At 49.1% G+C, this 26,699-nt stretch overlaps 9 protein-coding genes across 9 annotated transcripts; 6 read left to right on the top strand and 3 right to left on the bottom strand.

Annotated features, from left to right (window-relative positions):
- Nucleotides 1-1,318: 1,318 nt before the first annotated feature.
- Nucleotides 1,319-2,764, top strand: FSST1_001058 (uncharacterized protein; the record flags this gene model as incomplete). The annotated part of the gene is made up of 1 exon (XM_083224512.1): nucleotides 1,319-2,764. The coding sequence occupies one exon, from the start codon at nucleotides 1,319-1,321 to the stop codon at nucleotides 2,762-2,764; it is 1,446 nt and encodes a 481-aa protein (XP_083091240.1).
- A 217-nt stretch (nucleotides 2,765-2,981) lies between these two features.
- On the bottom strand, nucleotides 2,982-4,906 carry FSST1_001059 (SGT1 protein-domain-containing protein; the record flags this gene model as incomplete). The annotated part of the gene is made up of 2 exons (XM_083224523.1): nucleotides 2,982-4,582; nucleotides 4,630-4,906. The coding sequence occupies 2 exons, from the start codon at nucleotides 4,904-4,906 to the stop codon at nucleotides 2,982-2,984; spliced, it is 1,878 nt and encodes a 625-aa protein (XP_083091241.1).
- Nucleotides 4,907-5,302: 396 nt separating this feature from the next.
- On the top strand, nucleotides 5,303-8,970 carry FSST1_001060 (DNA repair protein SMC6; the record flags this gene model as incomplete). Its single annotated transcript, XM_083224534.1, has 4 exons — nucleotides 5,303-5,398; nucleotides 5,451-8,705; nucleotides 8,766-8,866; nucleotides 8,928-8,970. The coding sequence occupies 4 exons, from the start codon at nucleotides 5,303-5,305 to the stop codon at nucleotides 8,968-8,970; spliced, it is 3,495 nt and encodes a 1,164-aa protein (XP_083091242.1).
- Nucleotides 8,971-9,254: 284 nt separating this feature from the next.
- FSST1_001061 (ubiquinone biosynthesis protein COQ9) lies at nucleotides 9,255-10,070 on the bottom strand (the record flags this gene model as incomplete). The annotated part of the gene is made up of 2 exons (XM_083224545.1): nucleotides 9,255-9,587; nucleotides 9,645-10,070. The coding sequence occupies 2 exons, from the start codon at nucleotides 10,068-10,070 to the stop codon at nucleotides 9,255-9,257; spliced, it is 759 nt and encodes a 252-aa protein (XP_083091243.1).
- Nucleotides 10,071-14,780: 4,710 nt separating this feature from the next.
- Nucleotides 14,781-16,736, top strand: FSST1_001062 (RNA-binding family protein; the record flags this gene model as incomplete). The annotated part of the gene is made up of 8 exons (XM_083224556.1): nucleotides 14,781-15,156; nucleotides 15,217-15,269; nucleotides 15,397-15,404; nucleotides 15,456-15,549; nucleotides 15,596-15,796; nucleotides 15,837-15,888; nucleotides 15,960-16,396; nucleotides 16,452-16,736. The coding sequence occupies 8 exons, from the start codon at nucleotides 14,781-14,783 to the stop codon at nucleotides 16,734-16,736; spliced, it is 1,506 nt and encodes a 501-aa protein (XP_083091244.1).
- A 2,084-nt stretch (nucleotides 16,737-18,820) lies between these two features.
- FSST1_001063 (uncharacterized protein) lies at nucleotides 18,821-19,464 on the top strand (the record flags this gene model as incomplete). Its single annotated transcript, XM_083224568.1, has 2 exons — nucleotides 18,821-19,179; nucleotides 19,239-19,464. The coding sequence occupies 2 exons, from the start codon at nucleotides 18,821-18,823 to the stop codon at nucleotides 19,462-19,464; spliced, it is 585 nt and encodes a 194-aa protein (XP_083091245.1).
- Nucleotides 19,465-19,823: 359 nt separating this feature from the next.
- On the bottom strand, nucleotides 19,824-20,333 carry FSST1_001064 (signal recognition particle, SRP9/SRP14 subunit; the record flags this gene model as incomplete). Its single annotated transcript, XM_083224579.1, has 3 exons — nucleotides 19,824-20,101; nucleotides 20,149-20,227; nucleotides 20,304-20,333. The coding sequence occupies 3 exons, from the start codon at nucleotides 20,331-20,333 to the stop codon at nucleotides 19,824-19,826; spliced, it is 387 nt and encodes a 128-aa protein (XP_083091246.1).
- Nucleotides 20,334-21,099: 766 nt separating this feature from the next.
- On the top strand, nucleotides 21,100-23,673 carry FSST1_001065 (MIF4G domain-containing protein; the record flags this gene model as incomplete). The annotated part of the gene is made up of 1 exon (XM_083224590.1): nucleotides 21,100-23,673. One exon carries the CDS (start codon nucleotides 21,100-21,102, stop codon nucleotides 23,671-23,673), a length of 2,574 nt encoding a protein of 857 aa, XP_083091247.1.
- A 914-nt stretch (nucleotides 23,674-24,587) lies between these two features.
- FSST1_001066 (dihydrolipoyl dehydrogenase) lies at nucleotides 24,588-26,458 on the top strand (the record flags this gene model as incomplete). The annotated part of the gene is made up of 5 exons (XM_083224601.1): nucleotides 24,588-24,646; nucleotides 24,794-24,858; nucleotides 24,926-25,005; nucleotides 25,086-25,790; nucleotides 25,841-26,458. 5 exons carry the CDS (start codon nucleotides 24,588-24,590, stop codon nucleotides 26,456-26,458), a joined length of 1,527 nt encoding a protein of 508 aa, XP_083091248.1.
- Between the last annotated feature and the right edge of the window lie 241 nt (nucleotides 26,459-26,699).

Consider the following 26,699-nt stretch of genomic DNA (forward strand, 5'->3'; position numbering starts at 1 on the left):
CTGATGCTCCAAACTCGACATGAATCAAACTGTGAAGAGTAAAGGTCAAGGTAAAAGGAATAGGGGTATCGGTGAGTTCAGCTGAGATCGGTTCAGCTCAGTCGTTGCCCCAAGCTCCATTCATGAGCATCATCATCATCATTATCAGGCAGTTGTTGTTTCTCTTGAAGAAAATAAAGTTACAATGCGTTTCTTGCTTGGCTGACTACCTAAGCAAGGTCAGGTCTTGCTCGCTACGTCGACCATTTACATCCCCCGTCTCTCGGTTCTAGATTCCGCCCTCGTGAGCGTGGACCCTTCTCAACCTTTACCTGAGGTACCTTTGCTGCTGGCAATTGACCAACCCCCCATGGCTAAACAATCGCATTCCCATAATTCTCGCTTCTCTGATCTTTTGCTGACCAGCGGTGACATGCATCCCTGTCTAGTCATTCCGCTTTTCCCTTTCCATTAACATCAACATCGCCAGCCATGCATCATCCTCACTCTCTCGGGTCCGAAGGATACCTGGCTACCTACCAACCAATGTGGGCGCTTCGCTCGCTAATACACCTTCATCTTCTCTACCCTCGTCAATCCCTACACCAAAGGCACCTTTTTTTGGTTCTTTCCCTTCCTGTTTGAGATCTGACTGCCTGACCTGCTTTTATATACGCACGAGGCGTTCGAGAAGGCGAAGCCAACCCATGTATCGAAGCTAATAACCAACTTACTATCTCCAACCCTCGCAATACCATTTCTTTATATTACCTGCTCATAGTCTTATAGAGATCTTCTCTTGGCATTGCCCTACAATCTACCGAGCCACAAAGTCGGCTTGACCAAGCAGTTACTTCCTCTCTATACTCTCTCCCCTCTGCTGCCATAAAACTTCTGTCTCATCCTGTGTTGCAACAGAAGCATCTCTCTATCTGTGTATTTTGTCTACGAGGCATGCATCGCAGACAACATTTGTACTCGGTTCTACTTTAGAGGGAATCTGTCAAACTCGCAAGAGGCCGAAACCCATTCTTTTACGAATTGCTGCAAAATCATCCTTCAACCATCACCAACCGTTGCCTTCTGCTAGCCGCCACTCTTTCCCCGAGCATCCTGCGACCACACATTTCGCTTCGCCTTCTCATATACCCGTCTCCTTATGACTCGGCTGTCGTACCAATGCACTCTTCGGGACGACGGCAGTCTGCCCCTCCTGAACCATTGTGTTGCGCAAAAGAGCTGCAACCTTGTACATGACAATATACCCCGTTCGGCCCGAGACTTGACCTTTACTGGATCCTCTTCAACCGACCCTACTTCTAGCTCACCTCTCATCCACATGGCGGCTGCTCCGCCAGAGAGTTCAGTCCTCTCCCTTCTCAATGGTATCAGCCCTCGTCTGTCAGTCAAGGAACTTGAGGTTGTCCCTTCAGCTCGGTTACAACGCCTTTATAATGTTAAAGTCACAGAGGGCCCAAGTCTTCTACTGGCATTGCCTCCACCTCCAGTTATACGTCTGCTGCGATCCGAAAAGTCAACACTTGGTTCAGAAGCTGCTGTACTGAAGTGGCTTTCTTCTGATCCCAGAGAAAGAAAGGTCTGCTCAAGTTCTGTGACTAATGAACACATGGGCAAAATTACTGGGTCGACGTTGGGCAGCGACGTTCCTGATAATACGTTGACCGGTTATCTGCCTCTGCTCGTCAGGCATGAGTCCCTTGCTGGCATGTCGCCAGTTGAATACAACCTTGTCCGACCACCACGAGGTACAGCCATACCCGTCCTCTCTAAATCTTTAAGTTCCAGCGAACGAAGGGTTTTGGACTTCCAAAGCGGCCAGCTTCTCCGTCGGATAGCCAATCAGGTTTCACCAACAAGAAAATTCGGTATTGCTGCCGATGTACTCTCGGTCCCTCCCTCAGTTGTTCATCACCCACCGCTACGTTTTGAGGGAAGCTTGAGCGAGTCAAAGGGCGCTGATTCATGGAGAGTAGCGTTTCATAGCTTGATGGAATCTGTCCTTCGTGACGGTGAGGACTTGACCATTATGCTCAACTACAAGAACGTACGACATCAGTTTGCTCGCTTTGCACATCTACTCGACGCGGTAACAAAGCCTCGGCTAGTTGTCATAGATGCCGGAGAAGACTCGAACACATTAGTGCACCGTACCTGCGAAACTTCAAAGAAATACAAAATGCCTGTTGAGGAGATGAAAGGGGTGCCAGAGTCGAAATTAGCACGAGGAAGTTCCAGAAAATCGGACCTGGTGAGGAAGAGGCGATCAGACTATAGAATAGTCGTTCAAGACGATACCAATGGAAAAGAAGATCGTGCAATTACCGAGGAGCCAGTGGAAAAGCAAATCGAGCTGACGGGATTACGACAATGGAGCAACTGCATCTTTGGCGACCCCCTCATAGCCTCTGTCTTTAGCAAGACACCGTCGCCCTCGGACGACTTCTGGCGAGGTTTCGGTAACCCGATACCAGGCCAAGAAACCTCGTTGCCTAACATCATCGAGGATAAGGAAAATGCACATATCCGAATCCTCCTATACGAATGCTATCACGCGTTGGTAGATCTTGTGGGAGAATATTATAGGCCGCAGAATGATAGCAGTATGAAAGAACTCGCGGCGCGAAAACACCTTGCCAGTGTGCTAGGTCAGCTAGAAGAGCTTGACGATATGGGCCGGCAGCGGCGTAGACGTCCCAGTGGTGAGATGTCGCCTGCAAAGAGGCCGCGGTCTGGTCAGGAGAGTGAGGGAGATAGTGATTCATGACGAACACAATGTGACAGTGGCTGGCAGCTAGGCGCTGTTAACTTGTAGTGTCTAACACACGAAGACATAAATATTAGACTTCTTTCACTATAGAGTTGATGTACTAGATCAGTACGCACGTAACAGTTTCACAAAAGTCCAGTTTCTATCTTGTGCCAGCCAGATTGACCTAATGTTAGATCAATAATTATGCTTTTGCTTCTCTCCTCCCCTTTGACTAATTGCCGCCAGCCTCATCGCCTTCCATACCGCTATCTTCATCTTCGTCCCGTGGCAGTTGAAAGCCCATCATGCCTAACAAATTGCCCGTTGGCCCAGCCATACCACCCTGGCTCTTAAAGCTCTCCAATAGATTCTTTGCCAGGTTGTAATCAATATCGACTTCTTCCTCGCTGCCCTCTTCACCTTCCTCTTCTATATTTGACAAGTTAGTTTCCCCTTCTTTCTGGCTTGTGTTCATCAGACGAGGCTGTCTCTCAGCAGAAGGGTCGAGCTTAAGAGCACCGTGCTCATTCAGCTCAGCCTCGAACTCCGTGGCGAGCTTTTGGATTTCCTCCTCCTCTTCATCCACAGCTGGTGGTTCAGGTTTGTGTGTGGTTTTCTTGAGCGTGCTATTGTTTAGATTTGTAGATGGTAGACCCATCATCTCTCTCATCATTTTGGCGAACTCTTCTTCGTCAAAACTGACCTCTTTATCCTCAGACTCACTATCGTCATCGGGTTCATCGTCATCATAGTCCATTTCGTCAAGCTCCGCGCCGTCCACTCCAGCACTGTCGTCATTGAGAAATGCTTCGAAACGAGAGACGATTTTTCGAAGGTCAGATTGTGTGTTGGCGTCACCAAACCCTGACTTTGCACTGGAAGCGTTGTTCCCTCTCTTACCATCCAGTTCCCGTTCGAATTCTTGGTAGTCAATATCCATCCAGGCTTCGCTGTCTTCTCGGTCGGCATCCTTCCAAGACTTGATCTCTTCGTCCGAAGGTAGAGTATCAACACCGTCCTCCTCGAGGTCCTCGAGAACAATAGCAAGCTCGCGTACGGCTCTGTTCTTACTTTTATCAGCCTTTGCAGCTAACATTTCGAATCCGCATGTGAGTTTCATTCCAATATCCAATCTCGCCATGATATTCTCCGCCCCGCCTGAGGGCGCCTCCTTTTGCGCTCTACGGAGCACATCAGCCCAGATGGGTGGGGTATCGAATCTCTGGGATCGCAGCTGGGCAAAAAGTACTTTGCTGAACCGAACAGATGCCGTTATGAGGTCCTGGGGCGGAAACACTTGCGGCCCGGATGGTGAGATGACACGTTTCAGAGCAATGGGGTCACGAAGATAGAATATCTCGACGGCTGGTGCAACTGATTTGGGAAGAGAATGTAGAACGTATGCTAGTTTCCTTGGTATAGTGACGAGTGAATGGTGAATAGAGTCGCCGATATTTGCCGGATACTTTTCGAGGCGGTAGAAGGCCTCGGCTTCAACAAACCCTGAGTGTACAAGGGCTTCACGTTTTGTTCTGAGGATTTCCACTGCCTCTGGCAGCTCAAGATTGCGAGTTTTGAGGCCGTCCTCATCCTTCACTGGAATAAGCAAGAGACGACCCGTATTGATCCAAGTTCGGTTATTGTCGATTTCTGGGTTCAGCCATCTTGGAAGCACATTTGCGGCTTCGACAAGCAGAAACTCGCCATCTGTGTCAAAAACCCTGATCCAGAGTTTAGGATGAGAATTGGATAGTTCCCGAAGTATATATACAATTAACCATTCATCCTCTACGGCATCGCTATAATCGGTGATGCCATGGAGATACAATAGGCCTGTCGTAACAATTAGCATGTTGTGTCGGAGTAGTAGCCAATAGCACAAGTCTGATACTCGCCATTCTCATTTTTTAGTGCAAGATTAAACTCATCTTTTTGCCATATATAGTCTTTTGTGAGGGTACTGGCAAGGTCTATGGCCGACTTCCGAATATTCTCGATTTGTGAAAGTTGCTTTCGAGAATCGGGTTGAGGGTCCAGGAAGAAAAGTAAATATTCCACACAATTGTCGGGTAGGTGATCTTTGAAGTTGGCATCTTCCATCTGGCTTGATTCTTGACGAATTTCCTCCTCTTCTATGATTGCAGATTTAAAAGACATGATAGTTTGGGTTTTTTTTGAACTTGTGAAATTGTTGTCGAGTTGTCAAGGGAGATAGATTGAGGTAGTGATTTTACATCGACGGCAGCTACCGGGTAGTTAAGTCCATGCCCCACTTATGCGACACGCTCGTCACGTCCCCCACGCGTAGAGTGAAAGAAGGACCCCAAAGATTCAACTGCCATTTATCAATCTAACCCAATCTACCTCCTTTGTATAGACGGACAATGAAGTAGTATTCACTGCTGACCTGCCTTGACATTCTATACCCAAATGCAAACTAAACTGTCTCGTCATTCGATATTCGTTTCTTTGAATGCTTCCCGTCTATGGTCGACATTCGTGTAAAGGTTTCCCTACTCGTTGAGACGTCGCAAGGCCGTGCGCATCACAGCCATGGCTCCCACCAAAAGATCGAGGCACGATGCTGAACAAGACGAAGAAATTACGGATGTACAGAGAGCGCGGTCAAATTATAGGAACGGAGATTCTGTAAGAGCTACAGACATGACAAATCATCTACACAATCTAACATCTCCCACAGAGAAAACGCGCCAGGGTCACTCTTGATGACGAAGGAACAATAGAACGAACCCCTCAACGCGAGAAAACATCAAGCGGCGACAGCGAGGATGACGACGACGACCGCCGACAACGCAACCCACCCCCTCAAACCCAGTACGAACTGATGCGAGATGACGGCTTCAAGCATCTTGAGCACGCCGACTGGGATGACCAACAAGCGACTCAGAAGTTGGCCCAGCGGGATAACACTCTTGGAAACAACATGGTATCTGAAAGCGGCATCATTGAAAGCATCACGTGCTTCAATTTCATGTGCCACGAGCGACTGCACGTCGATCTTGGCCCGCTCATCAACTTCATTGTAGGGGAGAATGGAAGCGGGAAGAGTGCCGTCCTTACCGCCCTGACGCTCTGCCTGGGTGGTAAAGCCAGTGATACCAATCGAGGAGGAAGCCTCAAGTCCTTTGTGAAGGAGGGAACTGAACAAGGAAGCCTGGTCGTAAAGATCAAGAACGCTGGTTCAGATGCCTATCAACCGGATATTTACGGTGAAACTATAATTGTCGAACGCCATTTCTCTAAATCCGGTAGTAGTGGATTCAAGATCAAGAGCGCCAATGGTCGAATCATGTCAACAAAGAAGCAGGAGGTTGATGAGATTTCGGAATGGTATGCACTGCAGATTGGCAACCCTTTGACTGTTCTGTCGCAGGACAACGCGCGTCAGTTTCTCAACGCCGCAACGCCTGCTCAAAAGTACAAATATTTCGTATCTGGTGTGCAACTGGAGCAACTAGACAACGATTACAAGATGTCGCAGGACACACTTGACAAGACGCTCATGCTCAGAGATGACCTGACGTCAAAGATTGAACAAGTTAGAAAAGAAATGGAAGAAGCCAAACGTCTATCCGAGACAGCACAAAAGAACAAGACAATGCGCGAGAAAGCACGGCACTACAGAAATCAACTAGTCTGGTTCCAGGTCGTGGAGCAGGAGCAGTCACTCGCCGAATATGAGAAGGACCTTGTGAGACGGGCCCAAACAATCATCGACAAGGAGAAGTATTGCGAAACTACGACAGAAGAGCTCAGGGTAATCGAAGAGAAGCTCGAACAACGCCGTCAAGCGAAAGAACAACTAGAACAAGACCGGGAGTCCTATGAAGAAAACATTGCTAAAGCGACGGAAGCACATCGGGAAGCAGCAAAGGATGAGTCTGAGTTACTCATGGAGGAACGAGACGCCCACCAGCGTCTCAAAACAATTAAAGATGACATCAAGGCCTGCAAATCCAAGATTCAAGAGGAGGAACGCCGATTGAGTCAGTCGACTGGAAACGCTAGAGCCGAAAAGGACAATGAGCTCGAACAGGCCCGGGATAAGGAATCTTTGTTGAGGCAACAAATGGAAGAGATACACAACAACCTTCCTGACTTCCAAGCTCGGCTTAGCGAAGCTGAACAGGACTCGAAGAAGCTTTCGCACAGCAAAGACATCAAGCGTAAAGACATCGTTTCTGTCGAGCAACAAGTCCGAGAACTCAAAGCAACAACAGGAGGCCGGTATGATGGCTACGACAAAGAGATTCGTGATGTGGTCAACGCAATCGAAAATGAGCGAGGGTGGGAACAGAAACCCGTCGGGCCTATTGGAGCACACATTCGATTATCAAAGCCCGAGTGGTCAGGCATTCTGGAGCGCACTCTCGGCGAAGGACTTAATGCATTTGTCGTCAGGAGTAAGTCAGACCAAACAAGACTATCCAATTTGATGCGTCGGTTCCGCCTCAAGAAGCAACCACCAATTTATATTGCCTATGGCGGCAAAATCGACACAAGCAGCCAGGAGCCGGATCCAGCCTTCGATACCATTCTTAGAGTTCTTCAATTTGATGATGATATTGTCAGATCCCAGCTCATCATTGGCAATCAAATCGAGAAGATTATTCTTATTCGTGATCGAGAAGAGGCTCAGAAAGTTATGGTTGAAGGTGTTCCTCCGCGCAATGTAGGGGCTTGTCTTTGTTTCCATGACGGACAGGGTAAGCGAGGATGGGGCCTCAGGCTCACGAATCGTAATGGCTCAATGGCAACAAGTCCTGTCCAGCCATATACTATGCGGCCCCGAATGCAGACAGATGCCGGCCAACAGGTTCGGATTCAAGAAGACAATCTCAAACATCTTGGTCAGGAGATGGCCGAGATCAGCCGAAGGGAGCGCCAGGCACAGCAGGCAGTTCAACGATGCAGGGCGGAGCTTGACAATCAACGCAAAGATCACAGGAAGCTCGAAGGTGACCTTCGCCGAACACAAGCCGATATCGAGCGCATCCAAATGGAGTTGGATGCGTTCGAGGGGGTCGATGGTAGACTCAATATTCTTCGAACAGAGCTGGAGTCAAGGCGATCCGATGAGGAATCCCTTGGAAATCAGTATGGCGAAATGGCACTATCGAAACGAGACCTGAAAGCCAAGACTGAGAAGGCTCGCCTGAAGCTTGAAGAAGCCAAGAATGATCAAGAGGAATTCGAAGGCAAAGTTCAAAAGGCATCCCAAAAGATCGCTGCCGCTGAGAACATGAGGCGGGTTTCTGTAGCCAAGAAGAACGACGCTTTCGAACAGGCCGATATTGAGAGGAACGAAAGGCGTCGCGTTGAGGAAAAGAGAGAACACAAGGCAACAGAGGTGGCGCAGTTCATCGAGCAAGCGACAGAGGCAGTACCAGAGCGCGTGCACATTCCGGAAGACGAGACATACGACAGCATTGAACAAAAGTACACCAAGCTTAGAGAACAACTTAAACAACGGGAAGCGCGTATTGGAGCTACGGACGACCAAATATTTGACCGTTCTAGCGAAGCTGAAGAGCGATACAGCAGCGTTCAGAGGCAAACCAAGGACTTGGACGACACTATTGCTTCCCTGAAGCGTGCCATCCATAGCCGCCTGGAAATGTGGCGCAAGTTCCAGCGACAGATCAGCGCACGCATTCGTATCCAGTTTAACTATCTTCTCAGCGAGCGAGGTTTTCGAGGTAAAATTGACCTGGACCATAAAAACCGCAAGGTCCACGTCCAAATTGAACCTGATGAGACACGCAAGAGCTCATCGGGAAGAAACACAAAGACTCTTTCCGGCGGAGAAAAATCATTCTCGTCTATTTGCATGCTGCTGTCAGTTTGGGAGGCAATTGGCTCTCCAATTCGATGTCTCGACGAATTTGACGTGTTCATGGACAACGTCAATCGTGCTATTAGCACAAACATGCTGGTGAGAGCAAACCATCAATTCGATGCATTATTACACAATCTAACATGATGATTCAAATAGGTCGATGTTGCTCGTCGATCGGTTTCGCGTCAATACATTCTGATTACCCCTAATGCAATTGAAGGTCGGGCGAGATTGGACAAGGACGTCAAGATTATTCGGTAAGTAACCCTTTGATTTTTGTAGTGGCTACTCATCATTTGCTAACAATATCTAACCCAGACTTACGGATCCTCGACAACGAACACTTGATGAGTTTCGATAGATATTGTACCCAATATGTTTCTGGAGTTAGGCGCTCAACGGATCATTGGCAGGACACTCAGAGGGTTGGAAGATAAACTGGGTTAAGTCTTTGTGGAGTTTATCGCGTGTGATAGCGGAGAACTTGTGAAATCGTTCTGTACAGGAATGAACAGCGTAGATATGACATTACAACTTGCGCCGACTACGGCTTTTTTCTATATTCGTGGTTGATGGTATACATGGCTTTACAATATTTTACAAATGGCTCATTCTCGACCATTCTTCGATGGAACGTAAGCTCTTTCAGACCCTTACGCCCTTGCTCCTTAGTATATTGACGCCAGCGCTGAGCGTATACCCGGCCCATTGACCGAACGATCCAACCATGCCACCGACTGACTTGACTTCGCCAAGTCTTCTCTGAAGGAACTGCCTTGTCTCAACAAAACCAGGGGATCGATCATTTGTCATGAATAGCTCGCTTGTACTGTAGATCATAGATAGGGTGGCACGCTTTGTATACCATGAGGGATCGACGGCCTTGTCGCCAGCAAGAAACCAAATTTCGTCTGAGAGTTTGGCAAGCTCTTTTAGTGACTCGGGAACGTAGCTGGGTTGTGCCATAACGGCCAATGCCTAAAAAACAAGAATGTAAGTATCTAGGGTATCCCATGAGTTCGGCATCTGCCCTACCTCTTGCCAACGGCCCAGAATCTCCTTGTTGCCCATAAGCCGCTCCCATGTCAGAGCCTCTACTCTTGCCGCAACACTTAGCTGATCTGTATCAGGGAAGATTTCTCTGCTGCGGGCTGCCAAAGCTTCTCGCTGGATAGTTAGATGGTATCGAATCAGGCCAAAGGCGCCATCGGAGATGACGCTTGCACTGATGTCGAGATAACCGGCATCTTTTGCTCCACGACCGAGGGCTTTCTGAGAGAATCCGAGTTCGGGGACGTGCTTATAGGCGGCCGCAAGGATGGAATTTTCTGCATCGCCAAATGGTCCTGGTGGTGGTGGATGATCGTATGAGTGGAAGGGTCGGCGAGAGGTCAGACCCTGTGTCAACCTTGAAACGCGTAGGACTGATGCTCTGGGGAGGCTTCGAGTGGAAGCTGCCATATTGAAGATCGGTTTATTTTTAGGTATTGTATTGTATTAAATGTGGCGATGTCGCGATCTGGGCTTCACATGGATCGGTCGTTTTTTCTGGAGTTGGCGTTTGCGAAGCCGTCCCCCAATCACAACAATTTAACGGCGGGGTGGGGGACTATGACAAAGAGCTCGGGCCACTCCCGACTGTCTTTACGTTGTATGGAATCAGCGGGGCAGTCAAAAAGTTCGCTTTGGAGTAAGAGATATGTTAGTAGGTATTTAGTCTGGGTTGTAATGCCGTTATAAATTAAAGAGTTCTTGGTACGGTTCCTTAGGTGAAATAGAGTAGCTTCACCAAAATATCTGAACAATATTTGCTTCAGATCATGGCATGTGATCGTTATGAAATGAATGATTACTCTACGCATTTATGACTCCTCCAGTGCTGTACATCGGCATAGTGGGGCTTCGGTACATACTACAAAATGTCGTGCTTTACCAAGTTAATATGTACTCTGTACTTCAGCAAGTGATTGTGTCTGATCTGATATCCTTGTAAACGAGATGTTTCATGCTACTGTGTTCTAGCTCAAGCCGTGTCTTACTAGCATGGATCAGTTGTTCACAATCAACCGAAAAGTCCTCGACTTCCAACCCAAGTTCATCTCGAATTGCGAAATCAAGAAGCCCTAACCCCAAGTACTATATATATATACTGAGGTGGTAATAGTAAAACTTCAGAGCGAGGGAAAAAGTCGGTGTTAGATTTTAGAAATCGTGTAAAACCATCAAGTAGGTGGTGATAGTAGTAGCCGTATCATCCTGCCGTGTGCAACCATTATGCAGATGCATGCCTGAAGTCGGATATTTTCAGGTCTTCTACCAAGGTACGGAGCGAGCTATGAGGCAGCAGACAGCCTGGAGTGGAAGTGCGTACTTGGTAGTTACTCCACATTAGATGCTAACGGCCTGAGCGTAACCAGACATATCGTCAGGGATCCGCCAACAACCTTGATGATCAGATTCGGACCTGGCATGAACCTGCTTACGGGTATCAGGTCGCCCGTGATGTTGGTACTAACTGCATGACATCAGAGCATCGTGATATCCACGCTTATGGACATCTGGGCCATTCCACCACGTGTTCTTCGGCTTGTTCAGTGATGGCCAAGTTACCCGAACGCTTATTACCAACACCATGTCAGGAGGAAAGGCCGCTCTTCTTACTTACTTACATATTATCAAGCCTGCCTGAGAGTGTGATGAGACAAGCAATAAGGCAGCTAGCAACCCTGATCATCAATGCGCTGAAGAGGGGCTGACAGCGGTAAGTAGCAACTTATTGGTTGGCTTTCCTTGCGACTTGCAGCAATAGCTGTTGTGTAACAATCAATCTCTCTGTGCGCAGTTAGCGGATCGAGATGTCACACAAACCAATTACGGCTCTCGTTACATACATTCAGCTGCACTTGCGATGCTTGACTACCTAGACACAGTTTCAAAATCGTTTCGGTAGACTGTTCAGCGGGCAGCAGGGTTCATCCATTCTTGTGCGGGTTCTGGTATTAGTGGCACCGCAGAAAAGTACATGTAGAGTGAAGTGAGTTTGTGTCGGCATCTATCTAACAGACTTCGCTTCCGTGGATTTGGTGAGGTCGGTCGACGGCGGCGGCGGGTATATCTCGTTGGAAAACTCATTGGTTTCAGCCCTGCGAAGGAAATTGGCAAGTCCCTTTCATTCTTGCGCAACAGACACCGTATGGTGCGAGTGCGGAAGGACTGATGGATCTAACTAAGCTGCAGATCCGGAGACTAAGAATGAGCATGAAATCAACAGTTACCCAACACGACATGATATACCCATGAGCTGTTGTTGTAAATTCGCCTCTCCTTGTTCCTGGTGTTTTACTAGTACTTTGGTCCAATAATCGCTCAAGGAGAGACACTTTAGGCTGGATTGTGAAACTATTAACTACTACCTGAGGTAGGTACTAGGCAAGCATCGTATAAACAAATTCAGCTACCAAAACTGGACCATGGCTACATGGGTAGACAAGAATTTGATGAGTGCTCGGATATCCTGTGGTAGTGCAGAACACTATGTTACTTGAACCCTGGAAGAGTGTAGGCCACCAGCGCAAGATAACAGTTCCAGCACCTTGCAGAACTGGACCAGAGGTCCAGTCAATACCTGTTGATGATAGCTGATGAAGCGGCGTCCCGCGAGAGCTGAGGAGTCTCGATTCTCAATGCTGATTGATATATGTGATTTCGAACGAGTACTATGATATAATTTCGAGTTGGGATGGAAACTGAGACTTTCAATTTCGGCAATATTGAAACTAGCAAGATAATCAGCGTTGCTTGAAGTCAAACTGTACATACATATTGAAGTTCTGGCACAGATTTACAAGATAATTATCAGTAAGCTCGCGTAGAGAGACAGACATGCCCAAGTTAGAGTCCCGAAACGTGTGTGCTGCAAGTCAATAATATTGCCACAGTAGGCCTGACTTTGACTTTGTGTTCTGTACTGTATACAGCAGACTGGCAACGTAACTTTCATGGTACCTCGTGTTATCATGCTCATGTCCAGTAAGCTTTAGAGTGGATCCCATCACGTCCCTGTCCTGCCTGTGTCCCTGGTCTTACCCTGGTCCCGTGTCCTCATTCGTCGCCTGGTCCGTCCTCATTTCTTGCCCGACGCGTTCTTTTCTTTTTACGACGCAAGAGGAGGGAGTGAGAAGAACCTTGACAGTCAGCACTAAAGAGCCACAGACTTCCTCAACCATCATCCTCCCATCGCTGTCGTCTTTTCAAACCCCCTTGAAAGCGCCAGAAGCCGACACTCGGCGAAAGAAAAAAGTCGACCAACCTGACCAACCAATTCCCCGACGCTGGTATCTGGTACTGTACCACCACGCCGCACGCCGAGACCCTTTTCAGCCCAGCGCAGTCAAGCCAAGCCTACATATCCAGCCCGCGCAAGTGAACTGTGATTCATTTGTGGCCTGCATAGTCCTTCCTGGGTGCTTGCTTGCAATTTTTATGCGATAACCGCAACTGGTTGACCGTCCGTGGATACTGTTCGTGGCTTGTCTTGTTTAGGCCTTACTGTCCAGGCACTTTTATTAGCCTAGGTACAGTAACGACACCTTGACTGCCTACGCACTCGTCACCCCCATAGTAACCTATCTTCGGCTGGTCGATCGCTTGGTCTCCTAATATTCCACTACGAAACGTGGACACCTACGGCCCGTCTCCGCTCCCCTCCGCGACCTACCCTTCCTAGAAACTGGTCGCGCCAGTTCGTCTGCTGCCCGAACTCGCACCCGTCACTCGTCGCTCACAATACCTACCAACCTACCTTATTACGCGACAAGGACACCCACCCCAACCAAAAGGGACATTTCTTTCTGTACATCCAGACAAAAAGACAGATAAAACGTATTGCACACGCGATTGAACAACAATCACACAATGGGTATGTTGATGGTATCTTTCGCTTGGTTCCTCTGTTCCTAGTTTCTTCCCGTGGACCGCAGCAGTCGTTGCTCGTTAGGTATACTGTGATGGCTGGCCATACACTCACTCACGCGTCTGCGAGGCAACATGCCGGTCTTTTGTCGTTTTGATCTTGGTGCCCATTGTCGTCCTCGAAGGTTCTTCGAGGCTCGGCGACTCTAATGTAGTTGCCCAGCCCTAGCACATCCATCTTCTCCCGGGCCATACTGAGCCCAATTCAAGCCATGATCTGAGTCTTTTGGTTCCCAAAGCCCGGACACAACAGATCCTGAGCTTGCCTGTTGCTGCTGTGTCTTGCATTGTTGTTGTATCTGCGCATGCGCTCCCACTCCTTGGAGTGTCTTCATCAATCAATGTGATACCACTTCTTGCTTGATGCAGTCTCGGACATCCCCCATTCCACTCCAACAAAGCCCTTCCAGTCGTCTCTTCCTCGCATCGTCCTTCCCCATCCATTCACTGCATTGCATTATCGAGCCCCCTTACCTGCATCTCCTGCCAAGGTCCACCCGGCTCTGCTACCACCCCTCCACTAAAGAGGTTGACCTCTCTGCCTACCTCAACCGAGCTACCATTACTCCCTGTTACTTCAAACACTCTTCCTCTCCCTCACCTTTTTCCATTATTGCGCATCTTTCGCAGAGGTTCTATTCTTTCTTGACTTGTCTGATTCTGACGCTCACCTTTCTATAGCTGATTCCGGTGATACTTATCGACCCGTAAGTAAATTGATTCATTCATGGCTTTCCCCAACTTCATCATTCAACCGCACCTGCCTGTTGATGTTGTCGCCTCTCTTCTGCGCAAATGCTCTATCGCCATGCCGAGCTTGTGCGCCCCCCCGCGTCAGATCGGATTGCGGCCTTTGCTCCTCCCCGCTTTCTTACGAACCCTGAGCGCAACTTGAATATCTGGAAGGAGCTCTCGACAGCTCCATTGACCCGAGATCGGCTGTCGCGGCGCATCTTGGTTGCTGCTTCCTGTTTTTCTATGTGCCCACAGACAGCTAGCTGCCTAGTAAAGCCACTGCTTAGCACTGCTCGTTTTTTGACAAACGGGCAACGCGTTGACAGTGACAGCGACAGTGGCGGGCAGTGAATCAATTTCATTTGCGCTCGCAACCTTATTTTACCCGAAACGTCTCAGTTCACAATACCCCTCATTCTGCACACCATTTGCGTTCACTTTACTTTGCGAAATCAAGCTTCTGACATGGCTTCTTCATTTGTGCTCCCCCCAGCTAACAATCTCCAGCGTGAGAGGTCACGATCTCCCCGCAGACGCTCAAGAAGCCCCGAAAGGTCACACCGACGTCGCTCCTATTCCCCCCGCAGCCGATCAGGAAGCCGGGACGACTATCGAAGAAACCGTGATCGCTCGCCCATGACTAGCACAGGCGCACCAGGTGGAGGACCAAGTGCTGGATACGGTGGACAGGCCCCTCACCGATCTTACGAAGAACGAGTCGTTGCTCGAGAACAAATGATGAACAACATTCGCGAATCGTCCCAACAGGACCGCCGAGTCTACGTCGGTAACCTCTCGTACGATGTCAAGTGGCACCATCTCAAGGACTTCATGAGACAGGGTGAGGCTTTCAACGCCGCGGAACGCAGGTGGAATACATGGGACTGACGAAATGGTATAGCTGGAGAGGTGCTCTTTGCCGACGTGCTCTTGCTTCCCAACGGAATGTCGAAGGTGGGCTTCATCGCATGATTTTTTTTTTCCTTTCCCTTGGCAGGCTTTCCTTTGTGGTTCTTCATTCCCTCTAGCACTTATGGATGGTTGGGTTGACGGGTGGGACGTTGTCCTGGGTTAATTGTAGGGATGCGGGTAAGTCGATTCCGATTCCAAGCTCTTGGAGCCCAACTGACAACTCTATAGAATTGTGGAATATGCGACACGGGAGCAAGCCCAAGCGGCTGTTGCCCAACTGAGCAACCAGAATCTCATGGGTCGTCTAGTCTACGTGCGTGAGGTAAGTAACAACATCCGTAAGTCATGCTGAGGTACCACACTGACAGAAACACAAGGACCGTGAGGCTGAGCCTCGGTTTATTGGAGCCACTGGTGGAAACCGCGGCGGCTTTGGCGGCGGCGGCGGTATGCCCGGTCATTTCAACCCTGCATATGGCGGTGGTGCTCCCGGCGGTGGTGCTCCCGGCGGTGGTGCTCCTGGCGGCGGCGGCCGCCAGATCTATGTGGCCAACGTTTGTTCAACCCCGGTTTGTGTGAATACGATGGACAAGAGTTGACGTGCAGTAGCTTCCCTTCAACGTAGGCTGGCAGGATCTGAAAGACTTGTTCCGTCAAGCTGGTACGTAGTATTTTTTTCTTGTTCTTGCGGAACCCAGGACCTGGTGGGACTGGAATCTAACTATCACATAGCTCGAAACGGCGCAGTAATTCGAGCCGACGTCCATATTGGACCCGATGGCCGTCCCAAGGGATCTGGTATTGTTGTCTTCGAGAGCCCCGACGATGCCCGCAACGCTATTGCTCAATTCAATGGCTACGATTGGCAAGGTCGTGTTATCGAGGTTCGTGAAGATCGCTACGCCGGTAGTGGACCCGGCATGGGCTTCGGTGGCCGAGGTGGCTTTGGTGGTGGTATGCGCGGAGGATTCGGTGGAGGATTCGGCGGTCGCGGCGGCTTTGGCGGCGGACGTGGTGGTTTTGGAGGCGGCTTCGGTCGTGGAGGATTCGGCGGAGGTGCCCCTGGTGGACCTGGCTTCGAGCCCCCTGCCAGCTCTGTCCCTCCCAATCCTTTCACTGATTACGCCACAGCCGGCGGTGACAGAGGAGAGATTATCTATGTTCGCAACGTAAGGCTATTCTCCGCATCATGTCAACACGAGTCACCACTAACCTAATGTACAGTTGCCCTGGTCGACGAGCAACGACGACTTGGTCGAGCTATTCACTACCATCGGAAAGGTCGAACAAGCCGAGATCCAGTATGAGCCCAGCGGCCGCTCCCGTGGCACCGGCGTCGTTCGCTTCGACTCAGCCGAGACCGCTGAGACTGCCATTTCCAAGTTCCAGGGTTATCAATACGGCGGTCGCCCCCTCAACTTGAGCTTCGTGAAGTACCTTAACCAAGGCGGAAACGACGCCATGGACACAGATCCTCACGTCGGCTTGACTCAGGATCAGATTATGTAGGGGAGTTGTGATCATGCATACTGAACTTGGGATTCATACAGCAATGTTCTGTTGACCATGGCCAATCTTCCCCATAGGGAGATTACTTTCCCCCTTTTCTCATCTTTTCCTTTTATATTGGCTTGTTTCTTTTCTGATACTTTTCGTTTTTTCACATCAGCAGTAAAAGCTGGACGATATCGGCGGTGGAATCTTGATGTACGGATACGCGGTCAAAATCATCATTGGTGATGAGCCGACGCTTTATCCTCTAATGGGCCGAGGAACTCAGAGCGACAGGGATGTCATTACGGGCTTACCAAACAGCACCGACTTGTCTCATTCCCACGCCTCAACATAGGCGAGCGGTTATAAACAAGGTTGCGATTGTGTCAAAGGAGGAAGGGATAACTGCTCGGGCTGGCAGCCTCATAGGAGACTGCACGGCGCTACTTAGAATGTATCTCGAGTAATCATCCGAAGGTTTTTAAGATGAACGATGGCAGGTGGTCATGGTGAAGGGGAAGACGTAGGATTCGTACGAACATGCGTGCGTAGCATCTTCGGGCAATACCGTCAGTTCGCCGTCAAAACGACGATATAACAGAAGGTAAAGGCCCCTTATGAATGGAAGATGAATACCGGTCTTTGGGAGTAACCTGACCTGATTTTGTCGCATGTTTCGAGAGAATATAGTTGCGATCCCAGGATCAGGAATCGTAACGAGCTGTCTGAGAATAGAGCAACTAAAGCTCCGCTACTGTGTGTCTTGGAGCTAGCCATGGCTGATGGATGAGGCCCACCTCAGTTGCCTTTGTTGTTGACACATTGACCCCATGATATCTGCTATAGCATGGAAAGTGAAGCTCTCGATCATAGGCCTTTTCGTGGGCCTAGAAATAATGCGATGTCTTAGCTAGTGGTCATCAGCTTTCATTGTGATGAGCATTGCCAAGATAAACATACGCAAAAGTAAAGGTCCGATAGTCTTCGGCGCGCGGCGACTTTAACAGGAACGCTTTGTAAGCTCTGATAAATGTGCTGGTTTATTTCATACGAGAAAAAAAAGAGCTAGTGGTATCTTGTTTCTGGTGGATACCGCGAGTACCAAGCCGGATGTTCGAATTGCCGTACTCCAAGGACATTTTTGATCGACATCTGCCAAGCTTATAGTCATTCCTCTGTCAAGACTGAGCTCCCTTGCCTAATGCCATACAAGGATGGCTGTTTGGCAAGTGCCTTCTTGTGCTGCGCAATTACCTTTTGACTTAGGTAAACCAATAGAAAGCGGTTCTGTTTAAGCTTTGAAATAAGCTTGTCTTGTTGATCCCTCCGTGCCGGGAATTGGCGCATCTGTAGATCCCTTCCTTCACGACGCCAAGTAGCCTTGGCAAGTTTTGCTTCTTTCCAATAGTAGTATCCAACGTACAAGGAGCAGTGTTAGCATCTCGGGAGATGCAATATCCCACGATGCCGAGTGCTAGGCTGACGATTGACGTTATCACCAATATTAGTATAGTTCAGTGATGTGAAGCCATATCCACACGAGCATACGTAAGAAGGCTATACCCAGAGCTAGCAAGCATTTACGATTTTTGTTTGGCGTTTTTGTTTTGACTAAAGAGCCTTGGCATCGTCTGTAAGGTGGCTGTGGTGGTGCTAGCCTATGCTTGGAGCTCTTGGTAAGTCAAGTTGCGAGCGTCACTTGGACACTCCGGTAAGGGATGACCTAGTTTATACTCAGTCAAGTATTCGTTTGCTTGAAGATAGAGAGCTCCCTACATGTTTTGATTACCTTGATGCACCCTGCACACCAGACTATTCAGGCTTGGCGGCCTGTTAGCTGGAATCCTTGGGGGAAGTTGCCGGGTAAAGGATTCCCGACAAAGGCTTCACGATGCTTTGGGAAAGTGATATGATGACGTTGTGATGAAATCTTTGGCTAGTCGTCAAGATGTCTTGATTATTCAGAATCCTATAAAGGAGCAGTGGTTGCCTCAGTTTCGATACTATCATCACTCTCATCACTTCTCCTACACAACCACTTCACACTCCATTCACTTCCTTCTCATCACTGATACTCGTTTCTCTACTCCAAAGCAAACATGAAGTTCTCTCTCTTCGCTGTTGCCATCGGTACTCTTGCTGCCGCCTCTCCCACACCTGACATGGAGCACGAGAAGCGTGTCCTTGGCCTTCTCAAGCCCAAGAGTAGCAACGTCCCCTTTACCTTCACTTCTACCTGGGAGGTTGTTGCCACCCCTGACCAGGTCGTGAACGCTGAAAATGAGTTCACTGGTGGCCTCAAGGGAAGTAAGGGCCTTTTCAAGTTCGGCATCAACTCCCACGAGGATATTATCTGCTACAACATCACTCTCTATGGATTCCGTGGAGACTACCAGTCTCCCGCCAACACGGCCACTCACATCCACGAGGCTCCCAAGGGCAAGTCCGGACCTCCTCGGTAAGTCTATACATGGTAACTAGAACATTTGATGGCGCGTAGGCTAACCGTTAATCCAGAATTGCCTTTCCTAACCCCGTTGGCGACGAAAAGAGCCGCAACGCTGTCGGCTGCCTTCAGGGCCCCTTCCGCACTGGTGTCATGGTGGAGGGACAGGACAGCGGCGTTGGCTTTACCGTCGCCGAGATCGAGAAGAACCCCGAGAAGTTCTTCGCCGACTCCCACTCCAGCCTCGCTGTCCCTGGTGCTTTTCGAGGACAGCTCAACACTGGCAGAGTCTGCTAGAAACTTGAGCCCCTCCTCTCCGCACTTCATACACCTGTGATACGCACATGTCTTCTTAGACGGTGTCCGCTTCACTCTACGTGCCATTTCTTTCGGTATCGATAATTAGTAGTCGTTGGTTTGATGATTTAATAGGGAATTGTGCAGGGTTCAGAATACCAGGAGACTTGCCCGAGGCAGGAGAGACGAGATTCGTAGGTCAGTTTATGCCGTATGGACAATACTCAGGTTATTTATTTTTTCATGCTTCCTAAGGCTTGAGGGTCGACTGTTCTGGTACCCGCTAGTTAGGATAATAATTCATTAATTGATCACATAACCTCAATCTCTTCATCCTAGCCCTAAACTTTGAAGTCAAATTATGCTGCAGCCTTCTTCTTCTTGGCCTTCGCCTTCTTCTTGCTCCTGTCTCTTGGCTTCAGGGCTGTCATGCCTGCCTTGCAGACATCGGCGTACCGCACGTAAAACGCCTCCAAATCCTCGGGTTTTACAACTGTAGACAGTTTGACCTTTTTGGAACGATCTCTCTTACCCTTGCCGTTTGTTGCCTTGATGATGAGGGGTAGAGGTTTGCCAGGATTGATGTCTGGTGATGGTTCTTCTTCTGAGGGCTTGGGAATATCTTGACCGTATGTGACTGGAACGTATTTAGCAGGGATTATCAGCAAAGAAACCTTCACGTACGTCGCTTTTGGCTCAGGTAGACGGAGCCATGGTCGCTACCCTTGCGATGATTGAAGAGCTCACCCAGCTTGGCGAAGAACTGTCATGATGTCAGGAACGTATTCTTCAAAAAGTCTACCACGGGTTTCACAGATACAAGTGAAGGAATTGCATACCTCATCATGGCTCATATGTGAGTCGGCCATGTTGATTCCAAGATGTGAGCTGCAGCCAATAAGTGAATGTTGGTTAAGAGATGAATGTTAGGTGGGAACCTGATATATTGAGGTCGCGCCCCGCCAACGTTGGGATTTCAATGTGGCGTTACAAAATTGTGGCAGCCCGCAATTGTGGCTGTTACAGCATGGCACTAATCTTAATTTGACAGGCGGTCAGGGGTTTTCATATCTGTTTGGGAATTTACCCTCAGGATATTAGAAAAATTGACCTCTGGAAGTATGAGAGACGAGAATAGTAAGACACTTTATGGCTTTTAGGGTATAGTTCTTAGACTACTTATTATTACATTCCAAGACTTAGGAGGCCTTTCTGGGTTTTTCTTTCTTTTTCCTTTCTCTTTTGGCTGTCCAGTAGTCTGTCTACCTACTAAGGTTTAATTAATTGAGCCTACCAATTATGGTTTCTGCCGGCCAAATTTCTGTGCCTTGAACGGCTTTTTCCTCACCTGCTTTTCGCGACTTTTAATAGCAACAGAAGACGAACTTGCAAAATTCAAACTTAAGAGCTCTTTAAAGCCTTTATAATATTACTTGAGAGCTTGTTTTACAGTTTGCGACACATGATCGCAAAAACATCATCAGAAGCGCAAAATCTTTCTATTGACCGCCTGCCAAAATAGGGTTAAACGTTGTCAAATATTTATAAGATCGTTCTTAAAATTCTAGTTCGACCTACATATTTTACTCTGCGCGCAACAAGAGCGCCTTTTCTGTCACATTACCACTCAGCAAAATGACATCCGCTCCAGAGCTTCAGCAGAAGCTTTTCAAGCGTATGGGCTTGGATGCTCCAGAATACAAACCTTCGAGAAACGGACGACCCAAGGCTAGTCAACAGCTTACCCGAAAAGAGCAGCGAAAGGCACAGCGAGTGCAGAAGAAGTCTCATACGTACGAAAGGTCAACCCAGGAGCGACCACAGCCAACAAACCATGCTCAAAGGAAATTGAGTGGCCCGCAAAGAAAGCCACCAGTTAACAAGCCTCAGCCAAGGCCTTCTAAGCAAATCAGCGAGGATGAAGATGGCGATGACGACGATGTTGGAGATATGTCTTTAGACGACGACGATCTAGATGACCTCATGGACGAGGATGACGACGACGACGACGACGACGATATAGAAATCACATCATTACCCGAAAGCGCCAACAAGGGCGTTTCGAAAGCCGTGCAGGAAAGACTTGCCCAAGATGATGCTGAGATCGAGGCTTTTGAGCGAAAATTAGGGATTAAGAAGGGGCGAAAATCACTACCCCAATCTTTCAAGGAGGACGGCTTAGGTGATCTTATGGGCGACATTAGCGGCGAAGAAGATTTAAGCGACAACGACAACGAGAATAACAAGAGAAAGAGCGAATATGATGACTGGCTGGCGTCAAAGCGAAGGAAGACAACTGAAACTCAAAGCCAGTCCAAGAACCGCAAGGAGGATGGCTCAGACCTGGGTGAGGGGTCTGCAGAGGAAGATGACGATCTGGAGTCGATGGACGAAAATGAGGATGATGTTGGCAACTTTGATGACGGATCATTCGATGGTTTTGACGACGACGACGACGACGCTTCTGCAAGTAGCAAGCCCGCAAAACCACGGCAAAGAGAGAATCCTTATGTGGCGCCCAGTGCTGGAGTTGCGGTTGCGAAATATGTCCCCCCCTCTTTACGAAAAGCTACAGGATCAGAAGCGGAACGCATAAGTCGACTACGAAAACAAGTGCAGGGTTTAATCAATCGTCTCACAGATGCAAATATCCTGTCTATCGTCAAGTCTATCGAAGAACTCTATCAGAACAACGCTCGTGGTGATGTGTCAGACGTCATTGTCGACGCGATCATGGCTCAGATTTGCAAGCCGGAAACTTTGCCCGATCAATTCTTTGTACTTACCGGTGGTTTTGCGGCTGCTACATATCGACTAGTTGGATCGAGTTTCGGTTCGATCCTAATTCGCCGCATCGTGGAAAACTTTGGAAGTCATTACGAGCAAGCCAGCAAGGAACTCAATGCCGAGTCAGCCATCCAAAAGGAAGCGTCGAACATCCTGACACTGCTCACGCAGCTTTACGTGTTTGAAGTTGTCACCTGCAAAATTATATTCGACTACATGGAGAGGCTTCTCAGCGACCTCAACGAGATTAACGTAGAACTTCTCCTGCGCATTTGCCGTATGGCTGGTCGAATACTGAAACAAGATGACGAGCGAACACTCAAGCACGTTTCGGGCGTACTTAACCAATCCGTTTCAAAAGCGGGGTTCAATAACGTCTCTGCTCGCACGAAATTCATGGTTGAGACGATTACGGATCTTACAAAGGGCAAGCGCAAGGCTCGGGGTCTGGACTTTACAGTCGTCTCAGAGCATGTGCAGCGTATGAAGAAGCGACTTGTTGAACTCAAGTCTCAAGCGCGCCGGCTCAATGGCCTCTCTCCTTTGGCCGTGGGCTTGGTAGATATCGAGGAGGCTGAAACGCGGGGGCAGTGGTGGTTACCAAGTGCCAGCGTGCCAAACACCTTGATGGACAAGAGTAAGAGAGGACGTACATCCGATACCGAGATGAGCGACCACGAAGACATGGATATCGTGTTACCCGATTACCCTAAAAAGGCACGAGCCCAAGGTCTGAACGGAACAGCACAGATTGCCATCTTCACAGCTCTGATGACCGCATCGAATTTCGAACACGCCTACAGACAATTCGTTAACCTGAAGCTCAAGAAGGATGATCAACTGGCTCTTGCCACTGTGTTAGTTCAATGTGTAGGCAGCGAGATGCATTACAATCCCTACTATGCTCTTGTGGGAGGAAAGGCATGCCTGCTCAACAGCAGAATTAGATTCGCCATTCAAGATCGACTGTGGAAGATTTTTAGAAGTCTTGGAGAATCTATGTTCGGAGAAGCCCCCGAAGAAGATGAGACAGCCGACGCTGAACGTATGAAAGATGAGAGGCGGATCACCAACGTGGCCAAATTCTACGCAGCCCTTGTTACAGATGGCACATTAACCATCGCCATCCTCAAACCCCTGGGATTACCCGAGGCAAACCACTGGGCGTCAACGTTTGTGCAATTATTCATCATTGCTCTTCTGAAGGAATGCCGTACTAAGAGCAAAAGTTCCGAGAGTACTAAACTGGGGAAGATCTTTGGTGCAGCACGAGAGTTGCCGGGCTTAGCTGCTGGAATCCATTGGATGCTGCGCAAGAAGATCCGGAAGACGAAGTTGATCAATGCTAAAGAGTTAAAGAAGCTGGAGGACGTTTGCGAGAAGGCACAGATTATTGTACGGCCTGCAGCAATAGAGATCTAGGACAGGAATTTAAAACAGTTCCCGGAGAAGAATGCCTGGTGAATAGATTAATGGTCATAGAAATGCCCGGGCCTCGGGGATTAGAAAATTGACCGCTGGAAACATAAGAGACGAAATTAGTAGGTTAGTATGCTCCTTAGACTACTTATTTTTATACCCCTCAGACTTAGGAGGCCAACTTGTCTGCTAACCCATTAGCTGGGGGCAATAATGCTATCAGGTCTTTCGCACAGCCTCTGCCCCAACCCATGACGACTATGCTTTGTATTGTGAATCATTTCGGCGAGTCGGTGATTTGCTCCGGGTCAAGTCTTATCTTCCGTGACGTCGGCATCTCAAAGGCAATTGACGTCCGGAACGGGTAGGAACGGGACACGCCGGGATCTCGGAGTTGGTTGAGACGATGTGCTCGAATTGCCAGGCATGAACTAGCATGAACCGTGGTTCCAGAAGTTGGCAAGGACGTGTACTATTTGTGATCCGGAGATATATTTCCAGGAGGGATGACCAACAAAACACCTACCAGGCAACGCTGCAGGTGAAGGCCACCCAGGACGCTACTGTGGCTCCCTCACCGAGAAGAAAGCCAATCGTGTCAAGGTATCAGGCGACCCTCAGGAAAAAAAAATTACCTGATGAACCCGGGTTATAGTGTTGTATGGGGCATGCGGGCGAGTCTTTGCCGAGAGGCCCTGTCCGATGCTTCTGTTGATGTGCTGTAGACTGTAGTTTACTGGATAATTGCCCTGTGCTCTAGGTTATTTTAGTCTTGAGACAGGCGAGCTTTGTTGCGGTAACGTAACGCCTCAACCTCAACCTCACCCTTGCCTCTCGTCGACTTTTTCTACCTCGTCCTCCCCCTTCCACTCTCCACAATCTGTGTGTCCCCAATTGCACTTCCACACAACCCCATCATGCTTTCCAGTCGCTTAATATCACGAGCTATTGCTCGCCCTGCCTTCCAGAGGTCTACGTAAGTTTATTGCAATGCGCTTTGCGACGGTCGATACGGAGAACTGCTTTACATTCAACCCGATTCTGTTGGATTCAGCCAGTCCGTTATCAACCAAAAAAAAAAAAAAAGGCTCGTTAACTGACTCTCCGTTTTCTTGTTTCCTAGGCTTCCCAGTGTCGTCGCTTCCCCTTCGCTGTCACGATGGAGCCGCGGATATGCCTCTGCAGCTGGTATGTTACCTCCGAGCTCGTCGGAGCACAACCCCGTACAATCCGCTGACTCAAATTTGATATATAGAGGAGAAGGATCTTGTTGTTATCGGTGGCGGCGTTGCTGGCTATGTTGCCGCTATCAAGGCTGGACAAGAGGGCATGAAGGTTTGTTTCACTACCCCCCAAATCTGCAATTCAGGAATAGGCTTCATGTGCGGTTTTGGCTGACAAGATCTTTAATACAGGTTACCTGCATTGAGAAGCGTGGTTCCCTCGGCGGTACCTGCCTGAACGTCGGTTGCATTCCTTCAAAGTCTCTTCTCAACAACTCGCATCTCTACCACCAGATTCTCCACGACACCAAGCACCGCGGTATCGAGGTTGGCGACGTTAAACTTAACTTGGCCAACTTCATGAAGGCCAAGGAGACCTCCGTCTCTGGTCTTACCAAGGGTATCGAATACCTCTTCAAGAAGAATGGAGTTGAGTACATCAAGGGTGCTGGTTCTTTTGTCAACGAGCACGAGGTCAAGGTTGACCTCAACGAGGGCGGTGAGACCAGTGTTCGTGGTAAGAACATTCTGATTGCTACTGGATCTGAGGCCACTCCTTTCCCCGGTCTTGAGATCGACGAGAAGCGCCTCATTACCAGCACTGGTGCTATTGCCCTTGAGGAGGTCCCCAAGACCATGACCGTCATTGGTGGTGGTATTATCGGTCTCGAGATGGCTTCCGTCTGGTCGCGACTCGGATCCAAGGTCACTATTGTTGAGTTCCTCGGCCAAATTGGTGGCCCCGGCATGGACTCTGAGATCGCCAAGAACACTCAGAAGATACTCAAGAAGCAGGGTCTCGAGTTCAAGCTCAACACCAAGGTTGTTGGTGGTGACAAGTCCGGTGACAAGGTCAAGCTTGAGATTGACTCCGCCAAGGGTGGCAAGGCCGAGTCTGTATGTGTATGATTCTCTGACCTTTGCAACTGGCACTAACAAATTTACAGATCGAGTCTGACGTTGTCCTCGTTGCCATTGGTCGACGACCCTACACCGCTGGCCTCGGCCTCGAGAACATTGGCCTCGAGGCTGACGACCGTGGCCGTGTCGTGATCGACTCCGAGTACCGAACCAAGATCCCCCACATCCGATGTGTTGGCGACTGCACATTTGGTCCTATGCTTGCCCACAAGGCTGAGGAGGAGGCCGTTGCTGTTGTTGAGTACATCAAGAAGGGATACGGCCACGTCAACTATGGCGCCATTCCTTCAGTCATGTACACCCACCCTGAGGTTGCCTGGGTTGGTCAGAGCGAGCAGGACCTCAAGAACCAGAACATCCCTTACCGAGTCGGAAGCTTTCCTTTCGCTGCCAACTCTCGAGCTAAGACTAACCTTGACACTGAGGGCATGGTTAAGATGCTTGCTGATCCCGAGACCGACCGTATTCTCGGAGTCCACATCATCGGCCCTAACGCCGGTGAGATGATTGCTGAGGGTACTCTGGCCCTCGAATACGGTGCTTCCAGCGAGGACATTGCCCGAACTTGCCACGCCCACCCCACACTCGCTGAGGCTTTCAAGGAGGCTGCTATGGCTACTCACGCTAAGGCCATCCACTACTAAGCAATGCTTGAGCGGTCGAGATCAGTTGGATAGGTTGCTGCGCGCTAACCGCTTCATATGTGTCGGTTCGGCAGCAGCAGGTCTCTTCTGTGCTTCTTGCGGCGAGGAACAGACCCTTCTTACTACACAGACTTGAAAAGAGTGTCTGTAGTCGCTAAGAACATACCCAAAATATCACACAGTGTCACAAAGAGGCCTCGCAAGGATAGTGCGAACGGGATAGAGCCCGGGGCGTCTCGGA

Source organism: Fusarium sambucinum, chromosome IV (assembly GCF_050947815.1).
Source record: "Fusarium sambucinum isolate potato_lamoka chromosome IV, whole genome shotgun sequence".
NCBI classification, from domain to species: domain Eukaryota; kingdom Fungi; phylum Ascomycota; class Sordariomycetes; order Hypocreales; family Nectriaceae; genus Fusarium; species Fusarium sambucinum.